Raw genomic sequence first — 26,059 nt, 5'->3', positions numbered from 1 at the left:
GGTCACTGTGCTGAAACCCCACTCCAGCCCAGCTCCTGGCATGTGGTCTATGCTCAGTAAACATTTGTTGATAAAGAATGACCTGGCTCAGATGTGCACAGCAGAAAGTAGGAAACACTGGCTTCAGACTCAGGCCCGTCTGCCTGGTGGGACCGCCACAGGGCAGGGGTTGAGATCAAAATCTGTGTTCGTTTCCTAATGGCTGCTGTAACAAATGACCACAAACTTAGTGGCTTAAACGGCACAAATTTATCTTCTTACAGTTACGGTCAGAAGTTCAAAATGGGCTTTACTGGGCTAATATCAAGGTGTGGGCAGGGCTGGTTCCTTCTGGAGCCTCTAGGGGAGAAGCTATTCCCTTGCCTTTTCCAGCTTCTAGAGGCTGCCCCTTCCTTCATCTTCAAAGCCAGCAGCACAGTGTCTCCCAGTCTCTCTCTCTGATCTTCACGTCTCATCTCTGTCACCTCCCAGCTGTGTGGAACTTACCCTTTCTGAGCATCACTTTTCTGAGCTTTATCATGGGCCTGCGACAGAATGATGGAGGTATTTCTACTGTGTGATGAATAAGTGCACAGAGGCACGTACAGCTCAGTGCCGGGAACTCCTGCTGGATGTATGTTAGCTCTTCCTAGTGTGACCTCGTGCCAGGGACTGCAAGACCCTGGGGGCTGACGGTGCTGAGACAGGCTTGCAGTGGGAGTGGGGAAGGGGATGGGGTTTGGGGGGGAGCTTTGGTAAGAAGTGAGGAAGCTACACAACCCACAGGCCCACAAAGCTTTCGACTTTTCCGAATCGGCCAGGCAGGAAAGTTAAGCTTGCATGGCATCTATAAAGCTGAGTGTGGGGGAAATAGAGCAGGGGTCCCCATAAGTGCCTGAACCCAGACTGGGGCCTGGGTGCCAGAGTCTCCAATGAGGGGCTTAGAACCAGGGAGGGGACTGGGCCTGGAAGCCCAGAACCTTTTGTCAAGGCTGGCTTGAGGGTCAGGGGACCACAAGGCAGCTCAGCTCCAAGACCAGGCCCCCCATGGCAGGCAGGACCCAGTGTGGGTCTCGGGCCACTCCCGCGGGGACTCACACACAAAGTCCCCAGGAAGGGGTTCCCAGGGCCCACAAAAGGGGCCTACCACAGGCAGCAGCTGGAAAGGGCACAAGAGCAGAGCGTGGGGGGATTTGGGAGTTGGGAGTGAGATGCGGGGGTGAGGGGCTCAAAGCCAGGCTGACCAGGGAGCGGGAGTCAAGGGTGAGTGAGAACAGCCTCCTGGGACCACATGTCTCTTCATGGGAAGACTGGAAAGGGAGCAGAGATAGGGCTGAGCACTTCCCTCTCATGTGGGCTATGAGAGGGGAAGACAGAGAGACAAGTGAGACTAGAGGGCAGGTAGGCAGGTAAGTGGACAGGGAGAGAGTGGGACATGAGCTGGAGAGATGAAGTGAGACACAGAGCATCACACAGCCGGAGATTGTGGGCATTTAGAGAGATAGAGACAGAGAGACAGAGAGATACAGAAAAAGAGAGAACAAGACAGAAGGAGATACAGAGAGATAGAGACAGAGAGAGAGAGTCAGAGAAAGAAAGAAGGAGGGAGACCCCACAGCACAGGCCAGCTCACCAAACTCGCAGATGAAGGCGAACTCCTGTGTGCAGTTGTCCGATGGCAACCACCCAAAGGAAGGGTCTCTCCCATTGTAGCCCCAGGGGTTGGTTACAGAAGCATCCTGCCCTCGGCGCCAGTGGCTGTAGCTCACATTTGAGGTGTCCAGCCAGATCCTGGGCCCTGGGATTGGGAATATGACCACTAGGACTTGGAAGGGTCCTCCTGATCCTGGTGTGCAGAGAGCTTGCCCCAGCTCCACTCCTTGTGTGCAGTGGGTGCTCAGGCAGTGCTGACAGGCTGAAGGCCTCTCTGTCCCATGCCAGTGAAGGGGCATCACCTAGCCACTATCTTCTAAGAGAAGGTCTCAGCCTACAAACCGGGGTGCCGAGCCCAAGAGCCCATACAAAGAGGTTTGATGAAATAGATGATGCTTCCAGTAATGTGTAAGCACAATTTGAAATAGAGCACAGGACTTCCCTGGTGGCACAGTGGTTAAGAATCCGCCTGCCAATGCAGGGGACACAGGTTCGATCCCTGGTCCGGGAAGATCCCACATGCCGCGGAGCAACTAAGCCTGTGCACCACAACTACTGAGCCTGCACTCTAGAGCCCACAAGCCTCTACTACTGAAGCCCATGAGCCACAACTGCTGAAGCCCGCGAGCTCTAGGACCCACGTGCCTCAACTACTGAGCCCACATGCTGCAACTACTGAAGCCAGCGCGCCTAGAGCCCATGCGCCATAACAAGAGAAGCCGCCGCAATGAGAAGCCCACACACTGCAACAAAGAGTAGCCCCCGCTCACCGCAACTAGAGAAAGCCCATGCGCAGCAGCGAAGACCCAACGCAGCCAAAAAAATAATAATAAATTTAAAAAAATTTTTTTAAGGTTTAAAAAAATTTTTTTAATTTAAAAAATAAAAAAGAGCACAGAAGTGTGCCTCGGGATGGCAAGACATACTCCAGAGAGAAGCAGGGGCCCTTGTCAAATATACTTGGGCAGCACTGAGTTAAAGTGGAAGCAATTTTCATGATTTTGGTACTCTTCAGAGCCTTGAATACACCAACATGATTGTTGAAGAAGTGTGTGTGTGTGTGTGTGTGTGTGTGTGTGTGTGTGTGTGTAATACAGAGGCACACCAGAGGTCTAGAAAACACTGGCTGTAAACTATTTACTGTGAAGACTCAAAAATACATTTACCATTTTTTTAAGGAAAAGAAATCCATACATATGGTTAAAAAAATTCAAAGAACACAAAAGGGTATAAAGTGAAAACATCTTCCCTCTTTCAACCTATGGACTACTCCCATTATTGTTATGTTTCTTGAAAATTGTTCCAGGATGAATTGTATCCATACATCAACATTTATGAATGCCTGAAATCTAGTTACATAAATGCCATCATATCGCACACAGCCAGGACAGTCCCTTGCTTCTTAAATAACACTGAGCGATGGAGGTTGGGACGTATCAGCCTATTCAGATCTACCGCATTTTCTGTAGCAGCCATGCAGTATCCCTTGGAGATTTTAAATAGACACACGCTCCTTTAACTGCATGAGAATGGGTGTCCGATATACAGAAATCCACAATTTCTGCATCTACAAAGCAAGAAAGCATTCAATAGATGTTGCCTGAAGATGCATTTTAGAGTTCAAATCTCTTGGCTATGAGTTTCCTAAAATGAGCTTCTCCGGCTGCTCCTTTATTAAAGTATTTCCATCCACGCTGGTACATTTCTACAGGTGTTCAGCCCAGACCAAGCTACTCATTTATAAAACCCAGCAGCTTCTACTGGGCAATGGGAGGTAGCAGGACGCTGTCATCTTGAACAACTCATTTCATCCCTCTGGACTTATTTTCCTCATTCATAAAATAAGAGTAGCAGTGCTTGCCTCATGGGGCAGGGGTAAGGCTTAAATACGGACATTTATTTTTTGTTGTGTATGGACACTGGGAAAACAAAACCGGCCAGAATAATGGTTCCTTCCCTTGAAGAACTCATAGTCCGGGGGGAAGACAGCTAAAAACTGAAGTCGTGCCAAAAGTGCTCTCCTAAATGTGTGGACAAGATCCTACAGGTGCAAAGAGGAGGACTCACCTGAAAGTGCGGGGGTTGGAGGAAGGGGTCCTCACCGAGTGAAGGATAAGGTAGGGTTTCCAAGACAACTGTTACCATGAGACTGTCTAATGTGAATTGAGCTGTGCTAAGCACTTAAGCCACTTCAGCCTCATAACAAGTGGGGGAAGGACATGTGGAAGTGCTTTGAAAATAGCTTAGTCATTATTTCCTGAGACTCTGTTTTCCCATCTGTAAAATAGGGGCAACAATCATAACTGTCTCATCGGTGATGATAAGGATTCACTGTGAAAGTGGACGTGAAGCACTCAGGACAGTGCCAGGCACTATTCTAGCAAGAACTGAAGAAGCCATAGCTAGTCTTAGGCACAAGCAAAGAAAGGGACATTTCTAGCATGTCAGCTACAAGCTGGATTCTGTGCTAGGTACTGCACAAAAGTTCTTTTATTTGATCCACAAAACAACCAAAAAGGAGGGTCTCCTTACCATGAGAATTGGGACGTACTAATTTGTTCCATGGAGTTCTGGGTAAGAAACTATGGTGAGAATCACAGCCATAAGCTCCCCATAAAACAAAATTATCGTGGCACCTACCTTCTGTAGTATCATTCCAAGCCAAGTTCCATGTGAGTCCAATCCACCGTTCCCTGTCCTGGGTGAGGTGCTTCTGCAGAAATAGCTGGGTGGCTTCACCATGAATAAAAACCAAATGGCCTACCTGCTCCTCACACCAGCTCTGGGCATTATAGAAGGTGCGGCCGAGAGGCACAAATTCATAGCAAGCATCTTGGAAAGCCACTTGGCTCTTAGAGCAAAAGCTGCCATCCTCTGGCTTAGCCATAATGGCCCTAAACCCCAGGGCAAGCCCCAAGAGTACCAAGGCCAAGGTGCTCATCCTTGAACCATGGCTGGAGCATCTGGATGGGCCTGGCTCTCAGGTCCTTCATATGCTCGTGCCTTCACAACTGGCTGCCGTCCATCTTTCCTTCTCTTGTTGTATCACATAATAGTGACTAACTTCTTGTTTAAGTGTCTGCATTTTTGTTAATGCACATCTTGTTAATGTGTCTGCATTTTTGCTTCCCCCAGCTCTTTGTTCCATGAAGTTCCAAATCCAATTAATTTGCAAAAAGGTCTTGTAGAGAAAGATAAAGTTGCTGTATCACTTGTCTGCTTGTCATTGGGTGAACCATTAGCTTCTGATAAAAATTCCTTGTTATTGGTTTTTATGTCATTACCCTTCAGGGCTAAATGTTTCACGAGGAGCCATCAGCTTGTGGGAAGTATGCGATAAAAGAAAACTGGCAGGAAAGCTAGAGTTATGGATGGTAAAGAAACCAAGTTGAGCTCATATCCAACCCCATTGTCTGTGGCCGCTGTGCCCAGATGATAATCACCTTCTCCCCAACATGGCTTCAGTCCTAATGGAGATTTTTTCTGCTCTCTGACTCATCACATTACCACTCATGCCTGTTTGAGAATAAAAATTTCCTACAAAATTTATTTGATGTCGTCATGAAAATAAGCTTTTAAAACTTCAAACTGCCCATCCTCACCTACTGCCTAAACCCTCCAACAGGTGTCCATGGTCAATGGATCAAGTTCAAACCTCCTGGCTTTGTATTCAAGGCCCTATATGAAATGATCTCTGACAATGTTTCCAAACACACCCCCAGAATGTGGGGAAACATGCTCTCTCACCGATTGCTGATGCAAGCATGAATTGGTACAACCTCTGTTGTGGGTAGTGTGACAATACCTATCAAAATTTTTAAAAGTACAAGCTCTGTAATGGAGCAATTCCACTCCTAGAAACTTTACCTACAGATGAATTCATACATATGTGGTATGTCATATATATATATATATATATATATATATATATGGTTATTTATTACAGAATTTTGTAAGAAGGAAAGATGGGAAACAACCTAAACGTCCATTTAAAGAAAACTGGTTAATAAAAGGTGGTACATCCTAAATAGCCACTAAAACATGAACATATTCTTTGTATACAAATTCGGGAGGATCTCTAAGATTTTGGCTAATATTAAAAGCGAAGTATGAGACATTGATGAGGTTCCAATTCCATTTACACACAACCCATATGAATACTTCTTTGTATATGCGTATAATATATCTCTTAAGGGACATACAAGAGACTAGCAACAGTGATTGCCCAGTGTGGGGAGCGGGGACTAGGTGAGTGGGAGACAGACACAGGAGCGAGATTTTTGTTTCATTGGCCGCCTTTTTGAGACTTTTCCATTTTGTGCTATGTGAATGCATTACCTGTTCAAAAATTATAAATTCTCATGAGCCCATCATTCCCCCAGAAGCTCAAAGTCACAGCTCATCCTATCATAATTCATTGCTGGTGACCTTCCTTCATGTCTCTGTGCATTTGCCTGGGCTCTTCCTTTTGCAAGAACCCCTTTCTCCCTAGTCCATCTGTGATCACCCTCAAGCTGATCCCCGATTAGCTCAAACAGCACTTCCTCAATGAACCTTGTAGAACTTGCCTCAAATAATATGCCTCTCTCCTCTGAGTTTCTTTTCTCTTTTTTTCTAACAAAGGCTTTATTAAGATATAATTCACTTTCCATACAATTCATCCATTTAAAATATATATCAACAGTTTTTAGTATATACACAAGGTTATGCAACCATCAGCACAATCAATTTTAGAACATTTTCATCACTCCCGAAGAAACCATATTCTGATAGCATTCACACCCCATTCCTCCCTCCCCCAGCTCTGACAGCCACTAATCTACTTTCTGTCTCTAGGGATTTGCTTATTCTGGAAATTTCGTATAATCCTCTGTGGCCTTTTGTGACTGGCTTTTTCCACTTTAGCATAGTGTCTTCAAAGTTCATCCATCTTGCAGCAGGTATTAATGCTTCATTCCTTTTTTTTTTGGCACTCCATAAAAGTTTATAGAATAAATGTTCAATGAAGGTTTTTTTTTAACATCTTTATTGGAGTATAATTGCTTTACAATGGTGTGTTAGCTTCTGCTTTATAACAAAGTGAATCAGTTATACATACACATATTTCCCCATATCTCCTCCCTCTTGCGTCTCCCTCCCACCCTCCCTATCCTACCCCTCTAGGTGGTCACAAAGCACCGAGCTGATCTCCCTGTGCTATGCAGCTGCTTCCCACTAGCTATCTATTTTACGTTTGGTAGTGTATATATGTCCATGCCACTCTCTCACTTTGTCACAGCTTACCCTTCCCCCTCCCCATATCCTCAAGTCCATTCTCTAGTAGGTCTGTGTCTTTATTCCCATCTTACCCCTAGGTTCTTCATGACATTTTTTTTTCTTAGATTCCATATATATGTGTTAGCATACGGTATTTGTCTTTCTCTTTCTTTTTTTTTTTTTTTTTTTTTTTTGCGGTACGCGGGCCTCTCACTGCTGTGGCCTCTCCCATTGCGGAGCACAGGCTCCGGAAGCGCAGGCTCAGCGGCCATGGCCCACGGGCCCAGCCGCTCCGCGGCATGTGGGATCTTCCCAGACCAGGGCACAAACCCGTGTCCCCTGCATCAGCAGGCGGACTGTCAACCACTGAGCCACCCGGGAAGCCCCTGTCTTTGTCTTTCTGACTTACTTCACTCTGTATGACAGACTCTAGGTCCATCCACCTCACTACAAATAACTCTATTTCGTTTCTTTTTATGGCTGAGTAATATTCCATTGTGTATATGTGCCACATCTTCTTTATCCATTCATCCGATGATGGACACCTAGGTTGCTTCCATCTCCTGGCTATTGTAAATAGAGCTGCAGTGAACATTGTGGTACATGACTCTTTTTGAATTTTGGTTTTCTCAGGGTATATGCCCAGTAGTGGGATTGCTGGGTCATATGGTAATTCTATTTGTAGTTTTTTAAGGAACCTCCATACTGTTCTCCATAGTGGCTGTACCAATTCAGGGTTTTTCAGAACTAATATAGCCCCACCTTAGCTCTTTGTTTGCCTTCCTGAGTAATGTTTGTTGTTCATGATAACTTTCAAGATTAATTAAATTTGCCAAAATTACTATGATACTTTAGTGGTGGGAAAAATTTTTTTCACTACTAATGCCAGAGTTCCTCTTGGGAGCTTTTTCTTTAGAAAAATACCTATTAGGCCATTTGGGTTGTGATAGGGATGACACCAAGGGCCTGGTTTGTACCATTATAACAAGAGATGGTCTTCCTAAGAAATTAATAATTTGAGATTGGAGAAGGGAGCCATGCAATGTGGTGGGACTCTGGAATATTCAAAAAAGGTGTCAGATAAACCATTTCTTGTGGCAGGGTGGCCAAAGGCTTTAGAGAACACAGCTGTCTAATGTCTGTTTTTAAGCTTTTAGCTTGCTCTGACCTGAGTTACCATTATTTTGTTTTTTGCTTCCACCCCTCTCTCCCCCAGCCCCTGGCAACTATGACTTTCTATTGCTATGGACTTAACTGTTCTGAACATTTCATACAAATGGAATCATGCAATATGTGTACCTTTGTGCCTAGCATACTTTTTCAGGTTTCATCCATATTGGAGCATGTATCCGTACTTCATTCCTTTTATTGAGGAATAATATCCCATTGTACAGATAGACCACATTTTGCTTATTCTCTTTTCTGTTGATGGACATCTGGATTATTTTATTCTGTGAATTTATTGGGGGGAAGGAATAATGTCTCTTAACCTCTGTCTATCCCTTGGCTGGCACACAGTAGGACTCAATGAGCACTTGCCAGCCTGGCCCCATTTCCCAGGTCCCTGGGGCTGACACTTGACCCCCCTCCCTTTCCCAGAAGCCCTCCCAAGAACCCTGGAGTAGCCTTTCCAGGCAGAGCCCTGGGTAGAATTTGATGTCATCGCTGACTCACAGGCTGGAACACAGGCTGGGCAGAACTTGTCTCTCATCTCCAGGGGCCAAGCATCTAATGACTCTCATTAGAAAACTATGTGGAAGGCCACACGCAGAGATAATGTGTCTCCTGGATAAAGGCTTAATTTATGTCCCTCATGGAACATGCTTGGAGACATTCGATAAGGAACACAAATGTGCAGGCTGAATTCCATTTCCACATTCTTTATATTCTGATAAATTGCAGACTCCTGGGCACAGAATTCATCTTGGTGATGTCAGCTCCCAATGTGCCTTAACCTCTGTGTATGCGAAGAAAGGAAGCAGGACATGGCTGGACCCATGTGAGCCTGATTCCAAGGATCCGATCCAGCTGCCTAAGCCTCCAAATCCTGCATTGCAGGATCAGCCAATGAAAGCAGAAAGAGAGCAAGTTTGGTTTAAATAGGGCACTGAGTTCATAAAAAGAACCATAAGGCTATTCACTCCCTGTGGCCCAGACATCCCAGTCCTGGGAATAGACCCATTTTAGTTTCGGTCCCCTCAGAAGCCTAGACAAGAATTTAAGTGCAAGCAGCTTATTTGGGAGGGGGTGCAATGCTATATTAACTGGTGTTTTTGTTAGTCATATTGAAATTTGCCTTCCATTCGATCAAAAAGACAACATGACAAAAGAATTTGCGTGGTCCCATCACCCTAATACATTCTCGTTTCTTTGTGGTTCCTTCAAATGCTTCTTTTCTTGAAGACAGATGTTTACCCAGGCACAATCGTAGTGTACGTATAACTAGCTCATATTACATCCTGCATTTCCCACTTAGCATTAGATAGTAAGCCTTTTCCATGTTGCTAAAGGGCGTTGAAATCCGCATGGTGGTGGCTGGGTCTCCTTTCAATGAATGGACATTGATTACACCATTCCCATTTTGCTAGATGTTCTGTGTGGTTTTCGTCACCTGTCTGTGATCTGTTCACTTTTGCTATCCTAGTCAACACTTCTATGAACATCTTCTTGCACTTACCCTGTAGCCTGGGCTGAGTTATCTCTTGAGGGTTACAGCAGACACTGTCAATGCCCCACCTTACCCTACACTTACCATGTAAGGCTTCTAAATGCACCCATGGCTCTTTGCCTCCCTCTGCACACAAGGAACAGAATGGAAATGCCTGGAAGTTTGAGCCTCTCGGAAGAAACTCTCACCCTATTGACCAAAGTTGCTGGGTCAGTCAATCCCCCAGCTCTCTAAAGATTACTCTAAGGCATGTTCACACCATCTGCAGAGTCTCCCACCAGACTGAGCCTCAGTTTCCTGAGATGGTAATGACCTTGATAATGTACTGTTAATGTCTACCCTCCCTGTTTCACTGCTCCACCCCTGGGTTCACCACCCAAATAAACCATTTGCACTGGAATGTTTGTCTTTGGGTCTGCTTCTGGGAAAGCCAAGCTCAGACAAGTCTATCCTTGGGACTGGGATGCCTGCCCACAGGGCGTGAACATCTTTGTGATTCTTGCTATGGACTCAACGCTGTTTAAACCAAATTAACAATCTCTCTGTTGTTCATTTTGCTGATCCCACTTGAAGGCTCAGCCTGCCAGATCAAATTCTGGGAAACACACTCACACAGCTGAGTCGTGCCCTGCACACTCTTCTCGTGGTTTCAGTTCTGTACTTGGGGACCAGCTCTGAGCAACTGATAACGACCTGAGTCACTGGAATGGTGGGTTGTGTTCTCTTGGTTTTTTAAACATGTATGTAGGTGAGGCTTCCAAGTTTGCTCATGTATGCCTTGTTGTTTGCTTCTATAGGGTGCCTGGTAACCTGGATCTTAAAGGACTAGTCAGGAAGAGAGGGGTGAGGTGGAGGTAGGGGTGGGGGAAAAGCTGGTAGAAAGGGGTTCTCAGGGAGAGGCCCCAGAATGTTAAGTCCCTATTGCGTGTCAGCACCCCAGGACCAACATAAACCACAAAACCCTACATTATCCCCCCTGGGTGGTCTGCCACGGCAGGCCACACCTCCACACGTTTGCACATGCTGTTTCTCCACTGAGAATGTCTTCTCTCATACGCTTGCACACTTACACGCTTTTTCAAGAATAATTCAACTATAAACCGTTTCTCTGAAGCCTTCTCAGCCTCTGCACGAGTTAATTGCCGCTTAATCCATGCCCTTGTAACAGTTTAATCTACTTCCATTTTAGCATTGCTTAAGTTTTCAGCCTTAAAAAAGAGAAGAAGGAAAAAAATATATATATGTATATATAAAAGAGAACAAGAGAGAAACTACAAGAACTTAGATGTAAAAATAAATCCACTTACAGCCTTTGTAGTTTCCACTTTTGAGTTGTTTTGCTTAATGACTATTGTGGGTTCAGCTGTAACTTCCAAAAGGATTGAAATTGAAATTCTAACCCTTGGTACCTGTGAATGTGACCTTATTTGGAAACAAGGCCTTTGAAGATGTGGTCAAGTTAAGAAGAGGTCATGCTGGCTAAGGGGAGCCCTAAGGCAATGACTGGTGTCCTTATAAGAAGAGGGAGATCTGAACAGAGAGACACACAGAAACAGAGGCAAGAAGGCCATATGACAACCGAGGCAGAGGTTGAAGTGATGTAGCTGCAAGTTAAGGGACATCACAGATTGTTAGCAGTACCGGAAGCTGGAGGAGCCTGCCCTCAAGACTTCAGAAGGATCATGGCTCTACTGTCACCTTGGCTTCAGACGCCTGGCCTCTAAAACCATGAGAGAATAAACTTCTGTCGTTTAAGCCACCAAGTTTGTGGCACTTTGTCATGGCAGCCCTAGCAAACTAATACAATGACGATATAGCCCAATGAGGCCATGTGCCATTCATTCATTCAGTATCTCTTGAGACCTACTATGTGCCGGGCACTGTGCTAATCTCTGGATTTTAAATAGGAGAATGATGTGGTCAGCTTTGAATTTCAGCCAGGTCACCTGGTGGCAGCAGGGAAGGTAGATTGGAAGGGGTGGGACTGGAGCCCATGAGGAGGCTGCTCCTAAGAGGTCAAAAATAGTGAGGATAGCAGCTGGGGGACTGGAGGTGAGAGGTGCAGTGTGAAAGATTATTTAGGAGGTAGAAATGTCAGGACATCGTCCAGACTATAACTCAGTGGTTATTATTTAAATTGAATTTTTGTCCAGCTTCACTGACTGGGCCCTGAAGTACATGGTGGAAAATTGAACTGTTCCAGCTCAGGCGTTAGAAGGCACTTCTTTTTCTACCAGTGATGTCCGCTGTATTTCAGTCTTGTCAATTCTCCCAAGTGTGGCAAATTAGTATTATATAAATGATAATACACAGCACCTCTGCATGATTATTATTATTATTTGCATTCCTTTCTCCCTTGTTAGACTCTGAGCTCATTGAGGTCAGGAGCTATGATTTCCCATTTTTCTGTCTGAAATACCCTATACGACACCAGTCCCTGCTGTTTAGTAGAACTTTGAGGAAATTATGAATCCTGTTAAATGTTAATGGCATAATTTATGGTCTTTGTTTAGTGGTGAAGTGTTCACTCCGGGAGTCTTGGGGAGGCTCTCCCACCACTCCCTACATCCTGTGTTCTGGAGCTCACCACCAACGCTTGTCCCTCGGGGAGGCAGCTGCCACCTTTGCTGGCACTATTCCTGTTACCTTGAACGCTGCTATCCGAGATTTCCACATTATCCTGCTCAGCTTATCACACCGGCTAATTAGAGGCACCATTTAAAAGCTAACTTAATGGGAAAACCGCAAAGTAATTTAGATATGATAACATTATCTCCAAAAGGGAAATATTAACTCACTTTAGGCTACAACTTTGTTAGTAGAAGATACAGAATTGCAAAATAAGCCTGCTGTTTTTATAGCACAAAAAACTTTTCCTTTTGAATTCAACTTTACATCTTCATCTCGAGGCTGCTTTATGGACGCAGCACATTCCATGGAAAAAGTGGCCTTGGGGAAGGTAGCCTCCTCTTCCTGCATCCTTCCCCAAATTACAAGGTAAGAGGATTCCACGTTCAATCTCCCACCCCAGCCACGTGTTGTGTGATTTCTGGTCCGGGGTACCACCTCCAAAGCTTCCGTTGCTTCCTCCATAAAGAGGGGATAGTAATAGTGTCTGCCGGGTCTGTGTCACGATAAGAAGATACACAAACTACAGAGCAGGGGCACGCATCTGGGAACCCCCATCCTTCTCCCTCCCCAAGGGAGGAGGCCAAGCCTTCCTGCTCACGCTGAGAGCGTCTCAGATCCTCCAGAGGGCAGACTGTGTGTGGTTCTGTACCATGCCTTCCACCCTCTGGAAGGGAGTCCTCTTCCACAGTCTCTGGATCACTGCTGGAAGCAACATAGCCAACTTGTGCAAATGTGTGTGACTTGGGAGGAAGCCCAGGGGTTACTCAACCCAACTCAGAGAAGGGCCCTGCCAGTTACCGCCTCCTCGAACCCCAGCCTTCTTCCTGCTTCCCTCTCAGCAACCCAGCCTCCAGTGCCTCAAGTCTGAATGATTTTCCTCTTCCCCCACCCCTCTCTCTCCTGCCTGCCATTTCCCCTGGCCCCTGCTCTCCTCTCCTGCACACCCACCCCTTCAAAAATCTGGAATGAGGTGGTGTGGCCACGCTGTGGGATGCCTCTGAGTCTTCGCACAAGCTGTGGCCCTTTTGGATCGCTCCTCTCAGCTTCTCCTCGTGGCCAACTCCCAGCCATCCTTCAGCTCTTGGCTTGGCATTGCCCCTTTCAGGAAGCCTTCTGGAAAACCCCTCTCCATACCCTGGAGGATTTCTCACTCATGCCTCTTTGTCACCTCTTCTGTGCCACTGCAACCCCACCCTGGACGGGTGGCCCTCCGTATTTGTGGAACAGCTGAATGAATGAATGAATGAATGAATGTGTGAGCTATTCACATTTTTACCATTGACAACCATGGGCTTCTCTGACAATTATACTCTCTAAACTGGCTTGTCGTGCAGTCATAACTGCTTCTGTCCACCTGAGTCACATACAAATGCCATCTTGGCAGCTCTCCTGCTAACTCAGCACTGTCAATAGAACTTTCCACAATGATTTGCACTGGCCAAGATGGCAGCCACCAGCCACATGTGTCTACAGAGCCCTTGAAATGTGGCTAGTGTGGATAAGGAATTTAATTTCATTGCAATTAACTTATATTTAAGTTTAAATAGCCACATGCTACTAGCAGCTACTGTGTTGGACAGCACAGCAAAATTCCCGCAGAAATGCCTTCCTGGACCTGACCTCTTGACTTAGGACACCATTGCCTACAGCGTACAGCCCAAGTTCTTACAATCTGGCACAATCTAATCCCTAAACGGGGATCGGACTGTGCACTGTTCACTTCCACTACCTCCATCCCGGAGGCAGTGGAAATGAACAGTGGTTGCAAGTACAGCTCTGGAGCTAGGCTGCCTGGGTTCGAAGCCTAGCTCTGCGGTGTTGGGCAAGTTACTTAGCTCCTCTGTGCCTCACTCTCCTTGTCTGTAAAATGGGGCTAAACACCTGTACTTAGGGTGACTGTGAGGAGTACATGATCATGTGTACAAAAGGCTTACAAGGAAAGCCCAGCACCTAGGAAGCTCTCAATAAATGGCACCTATAATTGTCATTATCTCTCACTAAGTCCCTGGTAGCGCCGGCTCTGCTTCCTCCCTGTCTGCCTGCTAGAATTGTCCAGCTCCACGCCATTGCCCACTCTGGCCCTCCCACCTGCCTCCTCTTTGCCCGTCTAACTGCTTCCCACCCTCAAGGGCTCGGCTGTGCACCTCGTCCTCCAGGAAGCCTTCTTTCTTAACCCTCCCCAGCCTGAGCAAGATTTCCCTCCTCAGAACTCCCACGATACTTATCTGTGCCTCTTCTAGAGCAGGTATAATAGGGAACTAGCTATTACTTACTGTGTACGTGTCTTCACAGCCAAACTAGAAGAAACTTAAAATCCTGTACTGGGTCATGAGGGTCTACTTTCCTTCCAGGGACAGACCAGAGTTGTATACATTGTAGCTGCTCCAAAAAATTAATGTTTCTGCTTATCATACTGGCTGACCTTTCCAAGTTTTCTCTCTTTTCCAAGAAACGATAGGAAAGGAGCACGCTACGAGCTCCTACTATATTCTAAACACCATGACATACACGATTAGAGCTTACAATGTTTAATTTAAACTTTGCAGCCACCTGTGAGGCAGATATTATCATTCCTATTTTAGAGATCAGGAGACTGAGGTTCTGAGATTTAAGCCGATAGCTCAGCACTCAGCTTAGCAGGTGGAAGAGCTGAGGCTCTAATGGAAATGGGTCTGTTGAGGTTGCGAGTCTCCAGAGGTGGCCCCAAGGGACCACACAGCCCAGGCCCATATTCACACCCTGGTGTGGCCCCTCCTTGCCCCGTGGTTCATGCTAACCAGTCAGGGGAAATGAAACTATGCCAGTCCTAGGTTCAGCCTTAAAGGAGACTGGCAGCTTCTGCTTCCTCTCTCTTGAAATACTCACTTTTGGGGGCTTTTGCTGCCATGGAAGAAGTCTGGCTATCCTGTTAGAGAGATCTCAGGGAGAGGGTCAAGGAAGGCCCTGAAACCACATGGGGAAGGAGAGAGGCCCAAGCCCAGCCCTCCTAGTGTCCCGGTCAACTGCCAGCTGACTCACAGCCACACCAGGAACCCACACTGTGAAAGCAGAAGAACTGGCCCACAGAGCACTGTCAACCCACAGAGCTGAGCCCACAGAGCCCACAGACGTGATCAAATGCTTGTTGTTTGAAGCCACTAAGTCTTTTTTTTTCGTTTAATAGTGTTTTTTTTATTTAATTTTTATTTTATATTGGGGTATAGTTGTTTCACAATGTTGTGCTAGCTACAGGCATACAGCAAACTGGTTCAATTACACACACACACATCCATTCTTTTTCAGATTCTTTTCCCATATAGGTTGTTACAGAATATTGAATAGAGTTTCCTGTGCTATACAGTAGGTCCTTGTGATTATCTGTTTTATATATAGTAGTGTATATATGTTAATCCCAAATCCCTAATTTATCCCTCCCTCCCATCTTTCCCCTTCGGTAACCATAACTTTGTTTTCTAAGTCTGTGAGCCTATTTCTGTTCTGTAAATAAGTTCATTTGTATCGTTTTTTTAGATTCCACAGATAAGTGATATCACATGATACTTGTCTTTCTCTGTCTGACTTACTTCACTGAGTGTGATAATCTCTGGGTCCATCCATGTTGCTGCAAATAGCATTGTTTCATTCTTTTTATGGCTGAGTAATATTCCATTGTATATATGTATCACATCTTCTTTATCCACTCCTCTGTTGATGGATATTTAGGTTGCTTCCATGTCATGGCTATGGTGAATAGTGCTGCAATGAACATTGGGGTGCAAGCATCTTTTTGAATTATGGTTTTCTCCAGATATATGCCCAGGAGTGGGATTGCTGGATCATATGGTAGCTCTATTTTCAGTTTTTTAAGGAACCTCCATACTGTTCTCCATAGTGGCTGCACCAAATTACATTCCCACCAGCAGTGTAGGAGGGTTCCTCTTCTCCACACCCCCTCCAGCATTTATTGTTTGTAGACTTTTCGATGATGGCCATTCTGACCGGTGTGAGGTGATACCTCATTGTAGTTTTGATTTGCATTTCTCTAATAATTAGTGATGTTAAGCATCTTTTCATGTGCTTTTTGGCCATCTGTATGTTGAAGACACTACGTCCTAGAGTGGTGTGTTACACAGCAAACAATGACCCAAACTCTTGTGTATGAAGAGCTACTTCCCTTCACACTACCATTGCCCTGTTTTCTTATGCACTGGCCAGTTCTCGTCCCATTTTAAGGCAGCACATGCATTTTAGAAATTGTGGAACACCTACTTTTGCTCCCATATCTCCTCTGTTCTCAAATATCAGCTTCAAAATGTGGGCAGCATTACTGGCTAGTGGGGGAGAACATGCGCTGACTAGCTGTTGACTTCGATCAAATTCCTCCACGTCTCTGAGGCTGTAAAAATAAGATTGCTAATGACTCCCTCACAGAGATGAACTAAAAGACAGCTAATAAGACACTTAGCATGCTACTTGGCATGTGTCAAGCATCCAGTGAATGGTGTTTATCAGAGGCCGGAGGACAGGCCAGGAGACAGCTCCTACTGGCGACAAATCCCTTGTCCCACTCTTCCCATATTAGCAAAGACATGGAAAGCAGGGGTCAGGCTTTCATGGTCCCAGAGCGATGCCAGAGCTTCCTGGGAAAGAACAGCTGCTGCTTGTTATTTTTGTTGATAAAGAGGGAGGATGGAGGTTTGACGTGAAGGCAGTCCTGTGAACCCCTGCACTGCCTCTAACTGCCTTGGGAAATGCATATTTTGGGGATATGCAGACTCACCCCCCAAACAGAAGGAACATCATGAGAGCCCGAGAAGGCAGGGACTGACTCTCATTAATCACTACTATATCCTCAGAATTTGGCATGTAGTTGGTATAATTTCTGAGAACGCACAGGATTGTTTTCCTGTTTTGCTCACAGCTGTATTTCCAGCACATAGTAGGTGCTGAGGAAATATATGTTGCGTGAATGAATGTGAGGATGCATGAACGTTGTACTGCCTGCAGACGACACTGTGAGTTGCCTATCCCCAGCCATTCCCTCGTTTTTCCTTGCTAATGATATCTTGACATGATTCAGGTAGCAGCGTGTTCCGCAGGGGTGACTCATGACGGGTTTAAGGAAATCAGGGCACTCCTGTTCCTCCTTGCCAGGGATTGGCCTGGGGGGCGGGGGTCACGTGACACAGTTCAGCCAATGAGACTAAGAAAAATCTGCTCAGGGGATCATGGGAAAGAGTTGTCTCTAGCACAAAAAGAGAGAAAGCTGGAAAAAGAAAATGCCTGCTTCGTCCACATCTTATCTCTTTACTTTTGTAGTTATTGTGCAAGGACATGATTCCTGGAGGGAAGGCAGTCATTCATAAGCAAAACTGAATAAACCCAAGAATGAGAAACCAACCCTCTGAGGATGACAGTGTGGGAGGTGGGAGCCTGGTGAGATGACCCAAATGAGCTTCTGAGCCTGCCAGGAGCCCTAGGTGACTTGATGTCTGAGATAAATGCACATCTTTGGTGTGTCGGCAGATATTCTGTTACTTTCAGCCAAAGTATCTTGCATTAACTCATTGTGCTGTCATGATATTGTTATGGGCTGAACTGTGTTCACCCCCAAATTCATATGTTGAAGTCCTAACCCCTGTACCTGAGAATGTGACAGCATTGGAGGTGGAGCCTTTAAAGAGGTGATTAAGTTAAAGTGAGGCCATTAGGGTGGGCCCTCATCCAAACTGACTGGTATCCTTATAAGAGGAAAAGTGGACACACAGAGACACCAGGGCTGTACATATCCAGAGGGAGGACCATGTAAGGACACAGTGAGAAGACTGTCTACAAGTTAAGGAGACGTCTCAGAAGAAACCAACCCTGCCGACACCTGTATTATGGACTTCCCAGCCTCTGGAACTGGGAAAATTACTTTCTGTGCTACTTTGTTATGGCAGCCCTAGAAAATATATAGATCTCTATTGTTATGATCAAGTTATTATCACCATCGTGAAAAAGTCCTTTGTTTCACCATAACATTGTCCCTGAGGAGTAGCTGGGACCTGAATGAAGGGAGCTTGCTCAGTATTCCATAACAAGGCAATCATATCAACCCAAGACTGGCCTTCTTCGTCCTCCACCCTTCACTTCACTCGGTAGAAACCTAGCAAACATCCCTCATGCGCTGGAGCTGTGTGGAATTGTCAGAGTATACATTTCGAAGTCAGACTTCCTGGCTTTGCTTCCTAATTCGATCTCTGAGCAGCTGTGTGATCTAAGGCAACCTGGTTGTCTTCCCTGAGTTTTCTCATCCCCCAAACACTGCTAAGAACACGCATCTCATAGAATTATATAAGGCCAGAGCGAGCCAGTACATGCAGAGGGCTTCACCAAGTACTTGACTCAGAGAATATTCTTGATGGATGGGGACCATTTCTCTTCTGAATACACAAAATGGACAAGAAAGGAGAATACGATCATGTTTTCACTTATATAACTTCAGTCTAATCCTCTCAACAAACCCTGTGACAGGGCATCGCAACCTGTTTTGCAGAATAAAGTGAGGTTCAGAGGAGTCATGTGACAAATCACAGTTTTAGATCCTAGGGGCTGAGATTCCAGCCCAGGCCTTCTGATGCCCATAAGCCCTGAGCTCTTTTCTTCTGCACCAGAGATGCCGCACTTGGTAGTGTAATTTTTTCCCAAGCACTCAATGTATGCCAGACATTCTCCTTTAATCCTCACAAGGACTCAGCGTTCACAACCTAGGAATAAATAACCCTGACATGGTTACACGTGTTTACACCAGACAGCAGAATAAACTGGCAAGCTATTGTGGGACTGAATGGAAAATGTGGATCAAAGGGAAGTGCCTTCAGAGACAGCAGGGAAGAAAGGCCAACATTAACTGTTCGGGGACGAGGGCTTTTGCTAGACCCTTGACTTTGAATAACCTTGAGATTTTAATATTGTTATACCTCTGTTTTACAGATAAGGAAATGGAGGCTCAAAGAGGGTAAGTAACATACCCCAGACACAGAAAAGGGAGGAACGTGAATCTGGTATTAACGCAAACATGTAGCATCTTCCCCTGGACCAGGGCTTCTTAACCAGGGCCTGCTGTGCAAAGTAGAGTACTCTGGAGAAGTTTTAAGACTACTGAGGGCTGGGCTGCACCTTCAGAGACTCTGAATGGGTGGGTCTGGAGTGGGGCCCGGCACGGGCTTTGCTAAAGCTCCCACCAGGTGATTGGAATGTGCAGCCAGGGTGGAGCAAAGCCAGGCCACGCCGCTCTCAGGACTGAGCTCTGTGATCCTGGAACAGTCTGGGCCCAGCCCTGATACTACTAGACCCAGCTGGCTGCATAAAGGCCAGCTTTTCTCACTCCACCCAGAGAGGGAACAGCTGGTTCTTTCTTAAAGCAGCATGAGCAAAGGTGAGGCCAGTAACTCATCACCCAACATTCATAGCAAGTTGAATGTGGATTTTAGGCAATGGCATCACCTCGAGATTCATGAATGTAGGGGAACCTTAAAATCAAATACAGGCATACTATCTCCCTCTTGATGGGCCAGAAAGTTGGAGCTGAAGTTTGTTTTTTTACTATTCCTTGTAGTTCCTGAGTAGAGTTTTTGGTTCCCTGAATTTATTGTTTAAATGGGTACATGAAACATTTTATGTTTACTTCTCCAAAAAATGAAGTATAATTAAGTTGCTCTTTACATGTGATTTTTTTTCTTTCTGAGTGGTGGGGAGGGTGGGGAGGAAGCTCAGGGACCTTTTTTCACAACAAAACAAAACAAAACAATACTTTCCCTCTCTGGCAGTCTGAGTTCCCATGCTGCGCAGTAGGGATTCGCGTGATTGACGCACCCTGGGCTGTCCTAATCCAGGCGTCCTAAGCAGAATGCACCGCTAAATGATCCCACCTGTTGTTTTTTTAAAATTTTCATTGGAGCAGAGTTGATTTACCGTGTTGTGTTAGTTTCAGGTGTACAGCAAAGTGAATCAGTTACACATATACTAATATCCACTCTTTTTTAGATTCTTTTCCCATATAGGCCATTACAGAGTATTGAGTAGAGTTCCATGTGCTATACAGCAGGTCCTTATTAGTTATCTATTTTATATATAGTCGTGTGTATGCATCAATCCCAATCTTCCAATTTATCCCTCCCCCGCCACCCCACCCCCCGGATCCTGTCAGCTTAAACACAGCAAGAAACTCGCTTTTCTTGATTCAACCAAAAGTGGAAGTGGAAAGGGAGGGTTGAGGACACAATCAGAGAATTAAAGATTAACTGGCGAGAGAGAGTCATGGACATATACACACTAACAAACGTAGTAAGGTAGATAGCTAGGGGGAAGCAGCCGCAAGGCACAGGGATATTAGCTCGGTGCTTTGTGACAGCCTGGAGGGGTGGGATAGGGAGAGTGGGAGGGAGGGAGACGCAAGAGGGAAGACATATGGGAACATATGTATATGTATAACTGATTCACTTTGTTATAAAGCAGAAACTAACACACCATTGTAAAGCAATTATACCCCAATAAAGATGTTTAAAAAAAAAAAAAAAAAAGATTAACTGGGACACATGGCTGGGGAATTGACCGTTGACCAAACATAAATAACGCCAGGGCAGCTTCCCGCCACCTTGTGCACGAAGAGATCCCAGGCCCTCGGAAAGCGGAGAGCGGAGAGCAGAGAGCAGAAAGCAAAGGGAGAAACGAGTGGCATCAGAAGGGAAGGAGATGTAAAGGAAGCTGCAGGAGAGCAGGACGGGAAGGCAAGGAGGGGCCAGGAGCAGTCGCCTTGAACACAGAGGAGCGTCTGTTCACTGTTAATACCACTGTTGCTCATCGCCCTGCACGATGGATATAATATTTGGCAGAAATAAGAAGGAACAACTGGAGCCTCTGAGGGCCAGAGTGACAGGTAAGCGTTTTCTATAAGCGATGGGTGCTTATATGTTTAGATGTACACTTTTTTTCTGCTTATAAAAGTAATGTTTATTATAAATTATTTTTGAAAAATCTGGAAAGCGGTATATAGAGGGAAGATGATCCATAATCTAGATATATTCTCTGTGAAAAACTAGTTGTGCTTTTATGCATTATAACAGTTTTCAAGGAGAGAGAGTCGTTCTCACTATTTCCAGGAGAAAAGTCCCGGGACTGCTGCAATTGGCATACAGACAATGGGATTCTTCTGCAAGTTGTGCTCCATCCCCAGTGCGTGATATATTTGTAAAAATGTGCGCGTCCTAAGTTAATTTCAAAGTAATAAGAGAATCGCGTGGGAGCGCCCACTGCTGCACATGCGCGCTGGGGGGCATCTCGGAGCCCGATGTGATTTCCTAGAAGGTGCGATTTCAGGATGCGAGTACCTGCAGAGCCCAGGGTGGGAGCCTCCTCAGGAATCTACGTTTCATGGGTTTTCTCCACCTCTTCTTAGTGGCCACTTTCGTGGGACCATTTTGTTTAGACTCTGCAGGGCAGTAAGTGGATCTGAACTCTCCCGTCCCAGGAGTGAGTGGTGCTGAAACAGGGAGGGGGTTGGCTCAGCCACACCACCGTTTTGGATAGATGCACAGTTTTCACAAGGACAGGACAACAGTGCCCTTTGTGAGGCAAGTCAGATTGGAGCTTCTCAGCTGAGGAATTGCCTTGGGTGGCTTTTGAAAGAAAAAAAAAAGGTTTTATGTATATTTTTTCTGATTACAGAGGTAATGTGAAATCTATCTGCGTGTCTATATTACGCATAAAACTTGGAAGTGCAAATGAGAACACAGAGGGAAATAAAACTCAGCTGTATTTCCATCTCTTAAGCACTATTAATATTTGAGCCTATTTAAGTTTTTAAAAGATACATAAATATAGAGAGTACAAAGATCTATTAATAGATTTTACATATAAATACTTTTTCAAAAAACAAATATACACTTACTGTTAACTTTCTATTTTTAAAAAAGGGATCCTTGATGCCTATCCTTTTATTCTCTGGGGTACCACGGACATTTTGCCATTATACCCCTTTACAGCTCATGTTTAGTGACTGCGTGGAAATGCTTGGAAATTTTAGAAAACAAGAATCCTAGGACCTGAGAAGCTGAATGAACCTCTAGATCTAGATCAGCTGTTCTCAGAGGATGGACCCCAGACCTGCAGCATCAGCATCCCCTGGGCTCTTGTTAGAATCACAGATTCCTGGCCTCACTTCAGACCCTCTGAATCAGATACTCCGGGGGTGGGGCCCAGAAACCTGTGTTTTTACAGCCCTCTGGGTGATTCCAAGTGGGGGACCACTGCTGTAAATCAGGCCTCCCTACTGGGCAGGTGTGAAGCTGAGGGCCAGGGAGAAGCAGCAACTTGCCTGAGTCCCGGCGGCCAGCAGAGGATGGGCTCCAGCTTAGGGCAGGCCTCCAGCCCCGGGTCATGTCTAATCAGCTGGTCAGCGTCCGCTGGCAGACGGCTCACTAAACACTGTGCCTGTGTGGACACGTCTGCCCCGGGGGGCCAGGCCAAGGCTCTGGCTTCACGTCCAGCTGTGCATTCTTGGCTCTGAGGCTTCTTTGGCGAGTTACTTAAGCATTTTCTGACTCAGTTTCCTCTCACGTCTAATAAAGTTAACATGTACCTACCACATGAGATTGCCGCAACGACTAAATGATTTAATCTATTAAAACACATAGTGCTCAATAAATGGTCTTCTTATTATGTCTAGGGCTTTAATATATGCTCAGATTCATCTCTCCCTGCTCTGCCTCAACCTGCTCCTTCTGTGTCCTGGGTCTCTGTGAATAATCCCACCCAAGGCAAGAGACTCGGCTGCAGTTTTTGAGTGTTCCCCTCCCCTTCCCCATACATTTAGTCAAACTCTAAGTCCCTTTGTTCCATTGGTTTCTCTCCATCCCCACTGCTGCTACCCTGTTCCTCTCTCTGGCCTTTCCACCTCCCTCTGGCTCCTCCCGTCCACACTCCACACCATAGCCAGAAATAACTTTCGAAACCCCCAAATCTGATCACATTCCGTTAGTATGAGAAGAGGCAGACCCTTAGAGACAGACCGTGGGCTAGTGGTTGCTAGGGGCTGAGCGGGGGTGGGGATTGACTGCTAATGAGAACAGGGCTTCTTTCTGGGATGATGGAAATGTTCTGGAGTTAGTGGTGATAGTTGCGCGACACTGTAAATGTTCATTAAAAAATAATAATCCTGAACTGTACACTTTGAAATGGTGCATTTTATGTTATGTGAATTTTATCTCAATTTTTTAAATCGCAAAAAAAAAAAAAAAAAATCTGATCCTGTTTTCCCTGTTATAACCATCAAAGGTGTCCCATTCTTCTGAGCACCAAATCAAAGCTTGGTGTGGTCTTGCTGACCTTGGTCGCTTGGCCCTACTTAACTCTCCAGCCGCAATATTTATGATGTCCTCGCTTGAAAGTTACAGGCCAGCTCTTACTAAACAACTTGCACACCTCCTGATCTTTGAATTGGTCTTTGATCTCTGGGTTCGGGTTTCTCCAGAGATAAGAATTCAGGTGTAAGTCGTTTATTTGGGATGTGCTTCCTAAGGAACACTGGGAGGGAAGCCAATGAAGAAGACATTGTCAAGCCATTGACCACCAGGAATCATTGGAGCCGAATCCTCTGGACAAAGCATAAAATATGCCTTGCATTGTGTCAGCCGAGGGCAAGGAAGTGGTGGCCTTTGACCCATAGCATCCCATCCATCTTTGGGTGAGAGCAGCTTTCATGGGCATTAACTCTCCAGTGAGCTTCCAGCTCATCCACATGTGGGCAGAGCTGCTCCACAGTGAGAACAAAGCCCTCAGGCGGAGAGCTGTAGGTATTTGCAGAAAGCAGCCTTCAGGGAGAGGTGAACGCCAAGGGGACAGGGGTGGGACCCCAACAGCACCTGCAATGCTGTCCAATGGCAGTATAACGCCTGCTCATGTGTAATTTAAAATTTTCTAATAGCCGCATTCAAAGAAATACAAAGAAACAGATGAAATTAATTTTAATAGTATATTTTATTTAATACCACATATCCAGAATGTTATCAGACCAACATGTAATTAATATTTTTAAACTGCTAATGAGATGTTTTACATTTCTTTTTCATACTAAGTCTTTGCAATGTGGTGTGTGTTTCACATTTACTGCACATCTCAGTTGGGACTAGCCACGTTTCCAGTGCCCAGTTGCCACTTGGGGGTGGTGGCTACCACATTGGACAGCACAGCTCTAGAATGTACTCTCCTCAGGCCTTTGCAAGGCAAACACTTACTCTCCCTCAAAACTCAACCAGGTCGCCTCCTCAGGAAACATTCCTCACCCTCCTGCTATCACCCAATTTCAGGGTGGAGTTCTGTTCCACGCAGCACCCTTGCTGAGTCTGTTGCCTTGCCTTTAGCACAGTGTATTTTGAGTGTTTTCCTTTGTTTTTGTCTTTTAATGGATGGGGAGCAACTTGGAGACAGGGATGATGCCTGTTCATCTTGGTATCCTCAGCGCTAGCACAATGCCAGACATATTCTTTCTGGAAATGAACGGATGCAGCAAGTGGTACAGGGGCTGTATGGCCACTTCTTTTAGCTTTTTGGTTTAGGTGCGGAACTGGAAACTAAATGTTCTTTCTCTCACCAGGCAGGATTCCAGCATGGCTGCAGGGGACCCTGCTCCGCAATGGGCCTGGGATGCACACAGTGGGCGAGACCAGATACAACCACTGGTTCCGATGGCCTGGCCTTGCTCCACAGCTTCACAATCAGAGACGGTAAGAGCACCGTGTGATTTGCCATAGCTGCCGTAACAAATGACCACCAATGGAGTAGCTTAAAGCAACACACATTTAATTCTCTTACAGTTCTGGAAGTCGGAAGTCTAAAATGTATTTCCCTGGGCTAAAATCAAGGTGTCGGCAGGGCTTTATTCCTTCTGGAGGCTCCAGGGAGAGAATCCGTTTCCTTGCTTTTCCTAGCTTCTAGAAGTCACTTGCATCCCTTGGCTTGTGGCCCCATTTTCATCTTCATCTTCAAAGCCAGCAGCATACCATCTTGTGGTCTCTCTCTTTCTCTCTCTGTCTCTCTGCTTCTATCATCACATCCCTTTCTCTGAGTCTGACTCTCCTGTCTCTCTCTCTCTCTCTCTCTCTTTTTTTTGAAAATATTTATTTATTTAGGCTGCTCAGGGTCTTAGTTGTGGCACACAGGATCTTCGTTGCAGCATGCAGACTTCTTAGTTGCAGCATGTGGACTCTTAGTTGCAGCATGCAAACTCTTAGTTGTGGCACGCATGCGTGGAGTCTTACCCACTGGACCACCAGGGAAGTCCCCTGTCTCCCTCTTATAAAAGTTTTTGTAATTACTCTAGGCTCACTCAGATAATCCAGGATAATCACCCACTTCAAGATCCTTAACCGAATCACGTCTATAAAGTCTCTACTGCCCTGTAAAGTAAAATATTCAGAGGTTCCAGGGATTGGGATGTGGACATCTTGGGAAGCCATTATTCAGCCCACCACAAGCACAAACCTCCCTGGAAAGGTGGCCAAGGTTGTTTTTCAGCGAGTTCAACCGGAAAAATAATATGCATTCTCAGTAAGGTGGGCAGGGACAGGTGGAAGTTTACAGGCTTTGGAATCAGACACACATCAAATTAAAATAGGAGTGTAGAGCTGAAAAGAACAAAGTGAGCATATTGCTCACCAGGCAGGGAGAGCCAGGTCAGTCACGTCCCTGAGAAGACACTGAACACAGAGCAGAAGGTAGGAAGTGCCGCAACTAAAGTGAAATTCCGAGTTCAGATGACTGACTCAGGAGGTGGATTGTCTACTCTCTGCTATTGGTCATTGAGCTGATTTATGTCACAAAGTACAAGCCGGGTTCTTAAAAGGTCTGGAATGG

The 26,059-nt window shown here is 45.6% G+C and overlaps 1 protein-coding gene across 1 annotated transcript in view; it reads left to right on the top strand.

Moving 5' to 3' along the window:
- Window positions 1-26,059, top strand: part of BCO1 (beta-carotene oxygenase 1) — an 85,318-nt gene that overhangs the window by 27,611 nt on the left and 31,648 nt on the right. Inside the window, 4 exon segments of the mRNA XM_029205989.1 lie at window positions 19,142-19,166; window positions 20,789-21,086; window positions 24,801-24,889; window positions 24,891-24,936. Coding sequence (XP_029061822.1) covers window positions 21,023-21,086; window positions 24,801-24,889; window positions 24,891-24,936 — 199 coding nt within the window. The 5' untranslated portion in view covers window positions 19,142-19,166; window positions 20,789-21,022.

This window comes from Monodon monoceros, unplaced genomic scaffold (assembly GCF_005190385.1).
Source record: "Monodon monoceros isolate NGI ecotype Baffin Bay Population unplaced genomic scaffold, NGI_Narwhal_1 Super_Scaffold_10, whole genome shotgun sequence".
In the NCBI taxonomy this organism is placed as follows: Eukaryota; Metazoa; Chordata; class Mammalia; order Artiodactyla; family Monodontidae; genus Monodon; species Monodon monoceros.
Note: the sequence above shows the minus strand (reverse complement) of the source record. Positions and strands in the feature narration are given on the sequence as shown.